At 43.7% G+C, this 15,233-nt stretch overlaps 1 protein-coding gene across 4 annotated transcripts in view; it reads right to left on the reverse strand.

Moving 5' to 3' along the window:
• Window positions 1–15,233, reverse strand: part of Tnr (tenascin R) — a 406,965-nt gene that overhangs the window by 31,250 nt on the left and 360,482 nt on the right. For 3 of the 4 annotated variants that reach the window (XM_057769771.1, XM_057769768.1, XM_057769772.1), the window contains 9 exons: window positions 14,493–14,582; window positions 13,035–13,298; window positions 12,182–12,451; window positions 10,956–11,075; window positions 9,917–10,063; window positions 7,202–7,321; window positions 3,436–3,579; window positions 2,686–2,816; window positions 1,681–1,813 (listed from right to left, as the gene is read on the reverse strand). In XM_057769771.1, the coding sequence (XP_057625754.1) occupies window positions 1,681–1,813; window positions 2,686–2,816; window positions 3,436–3,579; window positions 7,202–7,321; window positions 9,917–10,063; window positions 10,956–11,075; window positions 12,182–12,451; window positions 13,035–13,298; window positions 14,493–14,582 (1,419 nt within the window). The remainder of the gene's footprint in view (window positions 1–1,680; window positions 1,814–2,685; window positions 2,817–3,435; window positions 3,580–7,201; window positions 7,322–9,916; window positions 10,064–10,955; window positions 11,076–12,181; window positions 12,452–13,034; window positions 13,299–14,492; window positions 14,583–15,233) is intronic. The other variant, XM_057769770.1, reaches the window with a different exon arrangement.

Genomic DNA, 15,233 nt, shown 5'->3' on the forward strand with positions numbered 1-15,233 from the left:
AACGTGCAAACCGGGAGATCCGTGCATCTATTAGCTGTGTTCTTTTTATGCTGAAAAAATTCTTAATTCAGCAGAAAACTCCTCCCAGTGGGTCTTTAAGTGGTGGCTTCATAAAGGACCCTTTAATTACCCTATGAATGTGCAGGGCTGAGTTTGAACAAGAGGTAACACCCTAGTTCTTAATAAGGTATCTTTGAGATCGCAAAAATAAACTTCAGCCTCAGAAGAGACATCAAGCATTCTCTAAGTTCCACTTGGTAAGAATATGTCATGGATTCATGTCTTGGTTCTGTGAGCAGTTTATTTTTATTTTCCCATTAAAATATTTGCTTCTGACTAATGAACTCATTGGAGACACTGTTTAAAGTATTGAAAAGTATTAAAAACAATGGAAAGGGACTTGTTCATTATTTCACTGTCCAGGTCTTTGTTATCTAGAATGACTATAGTGAGAGAAGGGAAGTGGGGGGTGATTTCTGTTGCTTCTTATGAGATGGAGGGCAGGCTCTGGGATATGGAGGAGGACCCAGTCATCCTGGTACTCTGAAATTCAGGAAACCAAGGTTTAGGGGTGAGGGATATGCTCATAGTGGTCCCACTGATATACTCATCCCTAAAACATAAAAGTCAAAAGTCTGGGTGGAGAGTTACACATCACAGACTAAAAAGGGATGCCAGGGAGGTGGCAGAGAGCAGAATTAACAGTTCAGGTCCAGAGCTGGACTGTTTGGAGTCAAATCTCAGCTGTCTTACTTAAAAGCCATAGAATCTTGAATGAGTGCTCTCATTTCTGCTGTGCCCTACTTTCCTTGCCTGTAAAACAAATAAAGTAGAGGTAATAGTCTATAGTACAGAGGCTATTGTGAAGATGAAATTAAATACTGTTCAATATGCACATAATGTATTTAGGACAGTGCTCGCCAGAAAACCATGTAAGGTTTTGATTTCTGAAACCCTTCTCTTTTTCTTCTTTCTATAGAGCCAGGAATCAAACCTAGGACCTTGAACATATTAGGTAAAAATATTGTATTAAGTCACACTCCTATTCCTGGGCTTTTTATTTTTATCCATCCATCCATCCATCCATCCACCCATCCATCTATTCATTAATCCATCTATCTATCTATCTTTATTTTGTGGAGTTGGAGTTGAATCTGGGACCTCATGCATGCTAAGCAAATGCTCTGCCAGTGAGTTACGTGCTAACTCATATTCCTTCCCTTTAAAATGGTATTATCAGTGGTTTTAAAGATTGAGTGAGACACTGAATGCATAAAAGAACTTTGTGCTTGCAAAAGTGTGAGGGTTTGTGAAGTTCAGTACTGAAGGTTTCTGCTGTTATGCTTACTAGAAGTGCTACTGAAGACAGGCATCAAGGGAAGGACAGAGAAAGAAAGAAGACTTTTTGCAGAGAAACAGGCAGGAAATTGGAATGAGAAGCAAACTGACATCTCTACTTCGTGCCCTTAGTTGGTCCACATGGACCACCTATTTGGGCTGATGTTTCCATGATCACCTCAGTGGTGGGGATTTTCCTGGCAGGGCCTTGGGAAAAGGGAAGGAAGGAAGAGGAAGCTGAGTGTTTTTAATAGGCTCCTTCCAGGCCAGGGCTCAGCAGAGGTGCTGAGGAGGCAGGCGCCATGCAGGGAGAAAGTATCCAAGTGATGGCAAGTCCCTCACCTGTGGTGAAGACAGTAGAGGTGAGGCTGCTCCTTGTGGCTTCCTGAGCTGCCTGCAGGAGCACTGTGTAGTCTGTGTTCTCTGACAGGCCCTCCAGTCGGATCCATGTGTCCTCAGCATCCACAATCAGCTCCTGCAGAGGGCAAGAATAAAGAAAGCCGGGGGTGGGGGGACAGTAGGGAAGCTGGGTCAGCAATGCCGCCTTCTCCATCCCACAGTAAAAAGAAAACTGCCAATGGGCACGGGGGGGGGGGGGGTGGGCAGCTCCCACATGAGGTTTAGGGTTCCTATCTCACAAATGCACATGGGATAAATTTAGGTACCTGAGTTATGGAGTCAGTGGCTTCAGGCTGCATTGGGCTTACTGTGGAGGAGAAGCAGCTGAGAAAGCAGAACCCTAGACCTCTCTACCACCATCAATAGACTTGCTTTTCATCACTTGATCTCTAGATTTGACTTTATATATGACTTTCACTTTTTAAAGGATCACACCGCAAGAGAAGGTTTGCCAGCTAGTGCTCTTTTGGTGGATCGCTGAGACCGATGACACAAAACCAGAATGTATCATCTCATTATTGTAGGCTACAGAGATGGTGCTTTTATGATGTTTATCAAGGCATAAAGGACTCTGGGTTTATTATCTGCCTCATGTTTGCTTCTGATAACACAGGATTAGGAGCTTGTCATGTTTTGTCACCATGATGCCCAGAGCACCACCACACCTAATAATGATCCAGAGAGGACACCGGCACTGAGAAAGGGTTACTGCTTTACCACAGTATGGGCAGTGAGCAGTAGCAAAGCCACAGCTTGGCATTTCCTGCTTTGTAAACCTGGGCTCTCTCCTCCATCGTAGGCTGTGTATCCAGGATCTGGAACCCCATTGGTTGCCTGTGAACTGGTTCCTTCTCCATCCCTGCAGTTTCCATGGGTCATTCCACTGGTCAGTTTCCACATGGCCTCATGTGGGAAAAAAGGGTTTTCCTCTTTCCAGGTAATACTTACCTTGCGGCTACCATCGGAGGACTTGTATGTCAAGACATAGTTTTCAATATCTGCTCTGGGTGGTTGCCAGGAGATCAGTGCACTTTGCCTGGTGACTTCGCTGGCTGTCAGGTTGGCAGGAGGGTCCAGGACTGCAAGGAAGAGAAAATGCCAGGATGTCCCTATCTCTCCAGCTCTTCCTTGTTTGACTTCAGGCATGGCAATCTTGCTCACAGGGCTGCCCCTGTGCCGACTCTAGTTCTGGCTTGCATGGGAACATAAAGGGTGCTAGTATCCTTCTTTGAAATGACTCCCACCCCCACAAGCAGGATGCTGAGCTTAGGCATGGCATCTCCAATACAACTCTTTATGCTTAGGCTCCTAATCCATTAACCATGGTCTACTTGAATTGTAACCACCTTGTATCTTCTCTTGTCCTAATGTTCCGGTCATGATTTTACCCAACAGCTCCTCATTACCATATCGAGCTTTCTAATATTCAGAGTTTCCCGTACCAGATATAGTCTAGTACCAGATTTTCTTGTATGGCTCTGCTCTGGTCACCTAGATCCTGGATGTAGAGACATAAGTGCTAATTGATAGCAATACAGTATTTTTACCACATTCAATCGAATCATCTTTGGATCACCAAAAACCTATAGCTTATTACCTACTCCATTACAAGAAAGTATCTTTTTTTTTTTTTTTTTTTTTTTTGGTTCCACATAATCCTGCAGGGTTTATACCAGCCATGCAGGAGCTTGTACTCACGGGTAGAGAAGTTGGTGGCAATGGTGCCACTCACGAGAGGCCCACTGGTGGCATACATGGTGACAGTATAATGGGTGCTAGGAAGCAGATCAACAAGCTGGAATTCTTCACTGACTCCATCAACCAGGATGGTCTCTCCTGCAACTGAAATCAGATCCGTATAGATAAGGAAAGATCTACCATGTCTAAAGGCATTTCACATGGACTCAATATCTGAGAAATCTGGGAGAACTACACATAATGGAGTTACTGCTCTGTACAAGGTCCCCTTTTATCTTTATTTCTCCAGAAAGACTATTCTGTACACGGAGGCCACACTGTGTCTCTACCTTTTACTCAGGTCTCTGTAATCAGAGAGTAAGAAGAGTCCTTGTTTATTTGACTGTTTCCTTCCATCCACTTTCCCCATCAAGTGTTCCCTCTTTTATCCCATGAATAATGCCTCTCATTACATTTATATGACAACTCCAAAGTTCCTATAGTCCTGACTGCTTCTCTTTGGACAAGAAAGTTCATCAAGCTCTTTGCTGAAATGCAGATCTTGGGAGAGAACTGAGAACAAGAATCAGTGCCACTGATCAGTGGTGTGAACTGGGTCAGCCCGTTTCTGTGCCTGCTATTTGTATCACTCCGGGCTGTGAGACAGCCATGAATCATTGCCATTACAAGCTGGATTTATTATCCATCAATGACTTTGTTTATCACCACTGCCTTAGTTGATCATTTTGACCTGTGGGCTGAGTTTTGCTTGTATTTCTATCATCTTTCACCTTGGTTGAGTTTTTGGATCACAGTTTCAGTTTATTAAAACATTTTTAATGTGGATTCAATCAATCACGGTTTTGTTTTATATACAAGTTTTGTAAGCACATCTTCTCGGGGCTCACTCAAGCTGTTAATAAAACTGTTCATTAGTTCAGAGCCAAGCCCTCTGTTAGACAATTAGAATATTTCCGAATCATTCAGCATTTAACAAAGTTTATTAGGTACAGCTCCAAACTAGGTCAGACCTGAAGCTTGAAGTTTGTTGTGATTTAAAGACAAACGAAACAAGGCATATAAATATGCCTTTGAAAACAACCTGCAACTCCTTAGAAGAATGTACATCATGGCCATCTTTTTGCTATCTACTTTGTGATATCCTGCCATCCCTCAAAGCTCTACTCAACTAAACTATGGCATGTCCTACATGCTCATCTCTTTCTAAATACAGGAAGGCTGTATGTTTCCTTAGAATTCCCTCATCATTTTTCCTTTCTCTGAGATCTTGTTCCTTTCTTCCCCTTCAATATCCTGATTCTAAATTATGGTGGCCCATTGGGTGTAGCTCACGATGCTCTGTCTTGCATAGTTCATGCCACAGCTCATGCCAGGCTGTATTTACTTCCCTGCACCATCACTAGAGGTAAGTTCCATAATAATAAGAACACAAGCATTGCTTCTGAGCTTTTCTAGGCTTAGTGAGTACATAACCTATGGGAGGTTATCAAAAGCATTTGGTGAATGGAGAGGATGGATCTGTATGCCTTGTCATTGTGAGCAGGTGTGTTGACTGCCTTAGGGGAATGGGGGATACTTTGTCGGAAAAGATAGGGCTGTAGCTAAGACCTGAAAGACAGACTTACTAGGTTGACTCTTGGGGAGAGAAGTTCCTGATGAAGAAAATGGCGCATGGGCAAATGCAGAGAGACTTGAAGGCTTAGAAAGGTATGCTGATTTAAGAAGTGCTGGACCATGATGCACACCAAGGGACAGTAGGAGTTGAGAAGGGCTTGGCAAGAGCATAGAGGAGTTGGGATGTATCCATGGTATCTTTCTTTGAGAAGGACTATGCAATCAGCTATAGTTCCGATCAACTCAAACTCATGGTTTATCATGTGTTTTTTCATCTCAGTCAAAGACAAAATGATATTCAGCTTTCTAATGCTGCGCTGAAATGTAAATGTACTAATAGAGTTGCAAAACCAAAACAACTTGAAATCAACGAGGAGGCTCCGTGATCCTGAGCTGGTACATAGTACTGACTAATGCCGTTTCCGTTTTGTTCGATAGTGTGTGTTAGTTTTCATTTTCCCCAACTTTGATGACAAATTATTCTTCGCAGCTTGTAGAACTAGCTTTCTCTTTCGTCTCTGAACATCAAGTCGTCTGCCTGCCTTCTGTTCTCTGGTATCTTTGTTCCTTAGATTATTGAATATAACTCACAAATAATTCTGTTATCATATGTTTAATTTTGGACAAGAAAAAAATTTCCCTAAGCCTAGATATTTGGAATATGCTTCTGTTTTGCTTTGAGTTTCTCTAGTCAGTGAGTATGATGAAAACAGCACTGATATTCAAATTTTTGTGTTGATTTAAAGTTTTGGGCCGGATGTACAGCCAGTACAACAGAAACATTGCTTAGCAGTTCTAAATCAATTGTCACCTGTTGTGGTGGCTTTGAAATAAAATGGCCCCCTAAGAGAGTGGCACTATTAGGAGGTGTGGCCTTGTTGGAGGAAGTGTGTCACTGTGAATGCAGGCTTCAAAGTCTCATATGTGCTCAAGATACCACCCAGGGTCTCAGATCATTTCCTGTTACCTGTGAGTCAAGATGTAAGAACTCTCAGCTGGTACCGGAGAATTGTCTGTATTCTGTCAATTACATTTTGAATAAATGCTGATTGGCCAGGCAAGAAGTATAGGTGGGTCAACCAGACAGGAAGTAGAGGTGGGGTGATGAGTTCTAGGGAAGGAGGAAGCCCATTCCTCCCAGTCCTGCCCAGACCATGGAAGAAGCAAGATGTCAGCTACCAGGCTGAGAAAGGTACCGAGTCATGTGGCTAACATAGATGAGAACAATGGGTTAATATAAGCTATAAGAGCTAATAAGAAGCCTGAGCTAATGGGCCAATCAGTTTTATAACTTATGGAGATCTCTGTGTGATTTTCTTTGGGGCTTGCCAGCTGTGGGGAACCAGGCAGGACATAAACTCCAACAGCAGGCCCCTTCATGTTACACTCAGCTGCTTCTCTAGCTCCATGTCTGCCTGTGTGCCACCCTGCTTCCTGCCATGATGCTAACAGAATAAACAAACCTCTAAAAATGTAAGCCACTGCAATTAAATCTTTTTCTTTTTAAGAGTTGTCACCGTCCTGGTGCCTCTTCACAACAATAGATACGTAACTAAGACACCTGTTAGCATGTTATTTCTGCCAAGTTTGATCCTGTAACTTTTGGTTCTCAACCTTCCTAATGCTGTGATCCTTTAAAATAGTTCCTCATATTGTGGTGACCCAAAATCATAAAATTATTTTCATTGCTACTTCATAACTGTAATTTTTACTGTTGTAAATTGTAATGTAAATATCTATGTATTATGATGATCTTAGGCGATCCCTGCGAAAGGGTTGTTCCATCTCCAATGGCGTCTCAACACACAGGTTGAGAACTGCTGTTCTAGAAACTTCTTTTTATCTGTAGCCCTTTGGTGAAAATCTTAGCTCAGTTCTAAGTTTTGTCTTCTCACTGTTAGCTCCGATTTTGTGTTTGTTCTTGGTTGCTCCCCTTTTTTGAGCCTTTCAAACTGGGCTTGTGTGATTCTCATCAACTGTTTACAGGAGTTGGGGGATTTCTTGAGGACTTTATACAGCTTGGGAGCTACATAATTTCCCCAACCTGAGGCAAATTCTGATTGGACGTTCAGCTGGGAAAAATGAATTACTTCTTCACTTCCATACTGGCTTGCAGCTCCAGTCCCTACGACCCCCACCCATAGACACTCACTTGCAAAGTGTGTGAGGACAATGACATAGTTCTCCACTTCACCCATGGGTGCTTTCCACTGAAGCAGAGCTTCTGTGGGGGTGATGTTGGTAGCAGTCAGATCCGTAGGGCTATCCATGGCTGAAACAGAACAGGAGAGTGTCAGGTTAAAGAAAGAGCAACTGCAGGGTAGAAGTACCATAAGCCATCAGAATTTTCTTGTGTGGTGCCATATCTGTCACTCTTCTGGATAAAACTTCTGGAGTGCAGACTGATTCTTTTTCTAGCTGTCTGGCTCCATCCATCCCTTTCTTTCTCCCCCATTCCAGTATCCACTTCTCTCCTAATTGCCCTAAATCCTTCTTTTAAATTGGTAATTTATTTTGTGCAGAATTCTTTGACAGGTTCAATGGGAAGTAGAAAATTCAAAATACTTTCTGTTGTATTTTAGATATTTTAATGTAGATGGTGTGAAGAGCCTATTGAAAATGTTATGATTCTTTAGTTACTGGGATAATTCTGTTTTCCAGTCCACTTGTTCTTTTACATATGCAAGGGTGACCTTTATGGAAAGATCTCTGTGAAGCCCAGGAAGTGTGGAGGAAGTGCAGAGCACCCACACCAATAGCTTGGTCACAGAATCATATCCATTTCCTGAATTCTTACGTCACCATTGACAAGCTTCACTCTCGACTGTGTTCAGGGCTTCCTTTTTGGTGCATAGAGAACCTAGGGGATTCACACAAACTTAGGGGAGCCAAGAGTGCCTATCAGGGTAAGAAAGTTTGCTTGTGAATGAATTATGATTTTACTCACCTGTGCTGTAACTCTTGGATTCACTTATGTGTATCCTTTTCATAAGGTTGGAATTGATTTATAAAGTGGATGCTATTATAATAATTTAAGTGTTAATTCATTCTGAGTCATACAATTTATGTTTGGGAACCAAATTCCACTGTTAGTCTACCCATGTTCTTTACTTAAGTGAGTTGTGTTTGGTGTTTTTTTCTTTCTCTCTCCTTTTTGCTTGTTTCTCATCATAAAGTAGCAATCAAAAGCCCTTATATAATTTAATGTTTTGAATTTTATCTATAACCTGTGCTTTCAAAAACCTCTTTAAATGCTGTTCTTACTAGAGTATATTTGGGAGATTTCTGAGGTGTGGATGGTGTCTTGAAGGGGTTCTCATTTCTGAAAGATTTAAGATCATCGTGATTACTTTAAAACAATAAACCAAGATACTCGAGTATAGCACAGTTCCTTACTAACTTGGAGGGCCATGTGACTTGATGCACTGCGGAGTTTCTGCTTTTGAGATGTTTGCTGGCCAAGAATGCCAGGAGTTAGCCTTTGGGCCCAGTCACAGCCCTCTTATCATGGGAGCAAGATGCTCTAGAAAGCCATTTTATGATCCTCAATGAGAAAATATGGCAGAATTGTCAGGAGGGCATGAAAGGGGCTTTCTTGGCTCAGTGGACATTACTTCTGATCAACATTTATTAACCAGATGCTTTAATAATCACAGATAATTAGAGGATTAGTACCAGACTGAATGATAAACCATAGCTCATGCCTCTACCGTCACAGACCTGGAAGGAGGAAGGCTAGGAGATGTCAGAACACCCTGTGCTGTCCTGAGAAGGCTGCTTTATGTTTCTGAAAGACATGTTTGCCACTGTGTAAAGAGATGCCGTTACAGCAATTGTGAGAGTATCTACAAAGCAGTGAGAAATCTTAGGCACATTTCCCTCCTTCAGGAAACTCCAGGGAAATTAAGAGGTCTCGGGAAATCCAGGTGTTTGCTTAATGAGGCAGGCTGAATGTTTTCCTACATGTAAAAACTACGCTTTCACAAGAAGGTCTGTTCTCGAGGTTGAGGATGAAAACTGACGGCTGTGGCTTCCAGTGACATCTATAGGAATCTTTGCTGACTCTACCAATACAATTGCTTAAGGACCAGAGAGGAAAGATTAGGGGAGCTGCTGAAAGGGGGCCTGTTTCCAGGCTTATCCAAAGAGCTAGTTTTCTGAAGAAGGCATGGAAAGGGGGCTTCTTTTCCTACTTTCCAATATTGTAAAATGTTCTATCTCCCCCACCTTCCTTCCTCTGTAGCTTCCTCTGTGAAGGGACTTGGGGATACAGGGGACACTTGGATCTGATTAGATAGCCTATAAGAGGACAGGGACTATATAGTGTTCTTGTTGGTGACTGAGGATGTTATGTGGGGTCAACCTCACCTCACTGCCTTCATACGAGTGAAGGATTTAGAACCTTTTTCTTGGAGCATAAAGCGAAGGCACAGGGTGACTGTCTAAGATGAATAATCTCACCCCCGATTTCCTGTAACTGAAATAACAACTCTTCCCTGAGGTTCTCCCCTCCCCACCGCCAAGTCTTAAAGAGATCCTGTTATCCAAATGTCTGCTGCAGAATGTGTCTCCACCAGGCGTCTTTGAAGGGCATTCTTCACAGTGGAAATTCCATGGAAATTCCTAACCTGAAGCAGCAAGGGTCCTCGAGTGTGACTCACTGAATTCCTATAATTAGACAGTCTGGGGAGAGAAATCACAACTTGTCCCACAGGACATGGTGAGTCAGAGGAGACCAAGAAATGGTGCCTCAGGCCCTGGAGCCGATATCCGCTATGTGAAATGAAATAATTTCACCCTGCTTCCTGTGTTTGTTTCAAACCTGCTGCTCGTGTTCTGACCTGACACTCAAGGGAGCCGTGTTTACCTGTGTGCACCAGGGTACAGACGCGCTCACTCTCCTCCCTGCCCCTCACACTGTTGAGGCTTATTTCATATTCAGTAGCTGGATACAGCCTGGTGATGGTGAACTCTGTCACAGTGTTGGGCACCACGGAGCTGTCCAGCCGTCCCACTGAAGAAGAACAAAACCCATCGTTAGAAGTTCAACAGCTCTCTCACCCATGGGCCATTGGCTCAGTGTGCATTGGGACATTGGGTCATGAAGCTCAGATGGATGTGGGCTCAACATGCAATAGGGAAGGCAGATCAATAATTCATAAGATGGTAAATGGTGGAGTTTAAATAAATCTTAGATGCTGGCCTCACTCTTTCATTTTATTGGCTCCTTAGAACAAAAGTAAATGAATTATTTACTATGTCGGTTTCTACCAGACTGGTCTTTTCCGAGGTAACCATATCAAGGCAGTGTAGTGGGCAGAGCTGCAAAAAGTGCTTATGCAGTCCAGAGAAAGGTAGCCTGGAAAACTGTCCTACCCAGCGGGAAGTGGGCATGCCTTCCTCACTGTTAACAACGCCTCATGCACCAGCAAGAGCTGGCACTGTGCGTGCAAGGTGTCAGTCAACATCTCTGACTCACACATTGGCTACAACAGCAGGATTAAGATCACATCACTGTGGTCCCCTCCAGGGCTCCATCTGGATCTGCTGGGCCTCCATCCATGTCCTGAATTCTAGCCTTAGACTTTATGCTCAGGCGAGCACATGTAGCCCCAGCTCCAGGCAAAGTCTTTTAAGGTTCATTGTTTCTCATTGCACAGTTTAGCTAATGGTGTCCAGTTACTTCCACTAGTGAAGTGTCTGGCTTCCACAGTCATGTAACCAAGCCTATTTTGAGAGGAGGTGGTGAGTTCATGGTTCCCCAGAAATTCTTTACTGACACCCTCTCATTTTGAGAGAGTATGCTGCAGAGAGATGCCAGTGTCCCGTGGATGTGATAGGAGCCCCATATTACTCTCTACCCAGCTTCAGACCTCATTTGTGTTTAATTAAAATCATTTCGTTACCTTGTGTGGGTCGATATGACACACGGTAGTAATCAAAAGGTGCGACAGGAGAGCTCCAGGAAACCGTCACCGAGTCCTTAGTCACATTGCTAATTGTGATGTTTTTGGGGGGATCAATTCCTACAAAGATCAGGGAGTTGTGGGAAAAAGAAGCGTAGTTTGAAACTGGAATTTCTACTCCTAGTTTGCATTGATCCAGTAGTGTCCCATAGGCAGGCACAATCCTATATAACTAATGACACATCCCTAATTGGTTGGTTGTGTGATGTCTCACCTGAAACATTGTAGCTATGGCTGAAACCAGTTCAGAACATTCTAACAACAGGAATTAAGTTGGAAAGATCTGTGCTTCTGTGCAAAAATTACTACCTATCTAGACCAACCAGAAACTTCCTTTTAAGTTCCTGTATTATATTTCAAATAGGGAATTATACAGCTATCTTCTCTGAGGGAGACTTCTTTTGGAAAGACTCAATGCTACTACTGTCTTTTTTTTTTTTTTAACCACCTTTGGTTCAATATGGGAAAACTACCTATTAACTGTAGAGGGATTTCAGAGCACAAATCCCAAACAAATATACTTTCCTAAGTTGTATTTTATTTGTGGTGCATACTTAAATTGTGGGACTGAATCAGTTGATGACATAATATACTTTTTCAATGTGTGAGTTCTTGTCAGTACCTAGGGAACCATCTAAACACAGGTGTTCTTATGTACACTCATATCATATTTGGGATGGCATTTGCAAGCCACCAAATGGAAATGACCCAATTCATCTCAGAGTGCTGTGCAAAATCAGCCCTAGTCTCTGAGTGCCAGGTCACTTCATGATTGCTTGCTAGCTCTGTGTTGATTCTGAGGAAGAATCACTTGTTTGGCAGTCAAGAGATGGCTCTCCGGAACAGAAACACCATCTCTTCACTTAGAAGGATTCCTTTGGAGACTAGCTTTTTCCAGGGCTTCTTCCAAGGTTGGTAGATCTAGGACCAAATGCATTTATGATTTGAGCTCTCCAAGCATTGGGTCTATCCTGCTTTCCAAGTGGGGGTTTCTCATGGTAAGTCTCTTACACAGCCTTGGAAGAAGTAGCTGTTTCAGAATAACTCACAGAGGCCTGTAAGCCATAGATTCAGTTTGCTATTCCTTGATGTTTCCCTTTTATAAATTGCACTGGCTTGTCAAGGGCTACTGTGAGAACCCTCTTCACCATCTCTTTCAGCCTCACCTGTAGTGATGGAACCCACTATGGGCTCAGAAGTTACGGTCCCATGGACAGCTACAAGGTTCACTATATATTCAGTGGCTGGCTGTAGCCCCATGAGGACAGCGTGTCTCTTGGTGGCATCCAGGACGACCTCCATCGTGTCTTCCTCGTCATTCCTGGGGCTGTAGTTGAGGATAAGCCTGTCTGCTGGGGGAGATGGGTCACTCCAGGTGATGTTGACACTGGAGGAGGTCACGTGAGAAAAGTGCAGATGGGAGATAGGGCGGAAGCCTGCAAAGTAGAGAAGATTGACTGCTCTGAAGCACATGCGTGGCCGTTGGTCATGGGGCAGAAGAAACTCTTGACTTCCTTCTTTGTCATTGAGGGCTGCACTCTCACCTGCTGGCTGGCTCAAAGGGCCTACCTCCCTACACTCTGGTCCAGCCTAGCCTATTTTTCCCAAGCCATATACGGAACAGCCAGTTCTAAGAAGACTAGAAGTATTTCTGTGAAATATTTGTAACACTGATCCGAAATTTAGAAATCTCTAACTTGAAAAACAAAATGTATCATAGAGCTTTAGCATTCCCACGGATTTAATGAAGGAAGGGTGAGATGGACAAACCAACTACTGTGCCTAGGTTGTAAAAAAAAAAAAAAAATCAATCGTAAGATTTCAGACGTGTGGCATCCTCGCTCACCCCTTCCCTTTACTTCCAAACATTTCCTTTCCATGCATGTATTCGTTTTCCCTCTCATTCCCCTCCACATCTCCTTTAGTTTTCTCTTTTGGCAGACTGGGGCTTCTGGATGACCATCTCACATTGGGATCTGTTTATTGCCGAGTCTCACTGAGATGTCTGCTCCCCGGTACCTGTGAAAGCATCCACAGTGGACTCCAGGCTCTGCTGCCGACCCCTCTCAGCCGTGATAGAGATGATGTATTCTGCTCCGGGCTCTAGATCTGTCAGAGTATATGAAGTCCTGTCCCTAGGCACAGTGACTTCTGAGGAGATCCCAGAAGATGGGGTGAAAGTAATTCGGTAGTGATCAATGGGACCGCTGGCCTTGGACCAGATGAGAGAGATAGAGGTCTCTGATGAGGCTGTTACCATAAGGTCTCGGGGACTGTCAAGCTCTGTAGATTAAAATAAGCTTCGTTTATTTACTTATTTATTCATTCATTCATTCAAGATCTTATGTAGAACTAGACAGGTCTTGAACTCATTATGTATCAGAGGTTGATCCTGAACTTCTGATCCTCTTGCCTCTGCCTCCCAAGGGTAAGGTTCAGGCATGTACCACCTCAGTTGGCAGTTAGCCTATTTCACCCTGGCTCTGTAGGGCAGCCACTGGTTACTGGACTACCCTGTGTGTTTACAGGCTGTCGCTAGACCTGCTGACCATGAGCTCTAGACTGTCATGGCTGTTACTCTTCATATTTTGTTAAGCAGCTCCCCTTTGATGGCCAGAGCCAGGCAAACAGATGGACAATCTGCAGAATGAGGGTAGTAGCAGCGACATACTGGAATACATCCACCACCGGGACAGATCTAGTAGCTGACCTGCCAGCATTCTATACTTGTTTCCATTCACTGTCCCTTGGTAGGCCAAACATGCAGAGAGGAGCCCGCATCATGTGGGAGAAAAGAGTTCACAGCAACTAAGTTTCCCATCTTCTCCTCCCTGACTCGGAGGTTATTTTGGGTTGTCCTAACCTCAAGTGAACAGGTCTAAAGACTTCTGAGACTCTTGAAAGTGTGCTCCCCTAGCAAGTTCATTTATGCTAGGCTGAATCTTGGGGATGGGAATTGGTCCAAACCCCTAGCCTTGCCCAGCCCCAGATGCTTATGTTTCAGCTTACTGGAGTGACTTTGAAACTTCCCAGGCACGTGGAATGGAAGCTTCTGAATCCAGAGTATAGTAAGAATCTCAAGTGGACTTTTTCTGCTGCTCTGGAATGGTATAGGAAGCAGGCCTTCATTGTGGTGGCCTCTTTGAGTGTTCATGGAACGCAGACCAAAGACACACATTCTGCCTGCTATGAGGGGGCTTAGACAGAAATGCTGTCTCCTTTGGCATCAGCCTGGTGGGGAGTTTTCATACCTTCTCTGCACAATCCTTCAGATTGTGGGTCAAACTTGGGGTGACAGGGTGGGACTTCAGCTGTCAGGGCAGACACAGGGTAGATGCTGACACTAGGCAAGGGTTCTCAACAGGGTCTCATTCCCTGGGAGGGCTACCACATGTCTGATTCTGACAGAACTCGCCTCCATACACCCTCAGTCTTACATGCTTGCAGGCTAGCCATCTTCTTCATTCTTGTACTTACCAGTCCTGGCATTCATGGTAGCGGGAATACTTTGTTTTGAGTTCATTACCGCAGATATTCCAACTCCGTATTCTGTGCCTGGTACCAGATCTGTGTAGATGCAGAAACAAACAATATTCTGTGCTCTCTCTCTCTCTCTGGGCATGTGTGTGTGTGTGTGTGTGTGTGTGTGTGCTCGCGCGCGCATATGAACACATATCTAAACACACAAGTGTCAGTGATGAGGAAGGCTAAACAAAGAGAAGAAAATGGTCATAGATTCCTGCTTAGAGTTCATGCTTAGTCTACCTTCAGTTTGCTCCTAATTTTATCTGTTAATTTTTGCTACTTGAAAAAGCCATGTGAAGTCAGTAGGATGAACTGGCCAGCGCCAAGTAACTGCTTGTTATGGGTCTCTGAAAGGCAGTGAGGCTGCCCCCATCAGTGTCCTTGGGGAAGATGGTCGTGTCTAGGATGGGTTTTTTGGGCACATGAGTCTCATGTAGGCTAAAACAGTGAAGCGGTTTCTTGCTTAAACTGTGAGATGTGAAGAAACCGCAATCAAATAGGGACCTTGTAGACATGAGCCTTGGAGGAGTCTCTTGCGTGTGTATGAAGATTATATTACATGTTTTGCAAATAGGTCCTGAGACTATATAGGGATTTTTGGGTTGCTTCTAGAAGGCCACAATGTATAGAATTTTCCTTTGAACAAGGGACTACCAGGCTTTTAACACAGATGTGTGCAGAAGTCCAGGACTT

This window comes from Chionomys nivalis, chromosome 5 (assembly GCF_950005125.1).
Source record: "Chionomys nivalis chromosome 5, mChiNiv1.1, whole genome shotgun sequence".
NCBI lineage: Eukaryota > Metazoa > Chordata > Mammalia > Rodentia > Cricetidae > Chionomys > Chionomys nivalis.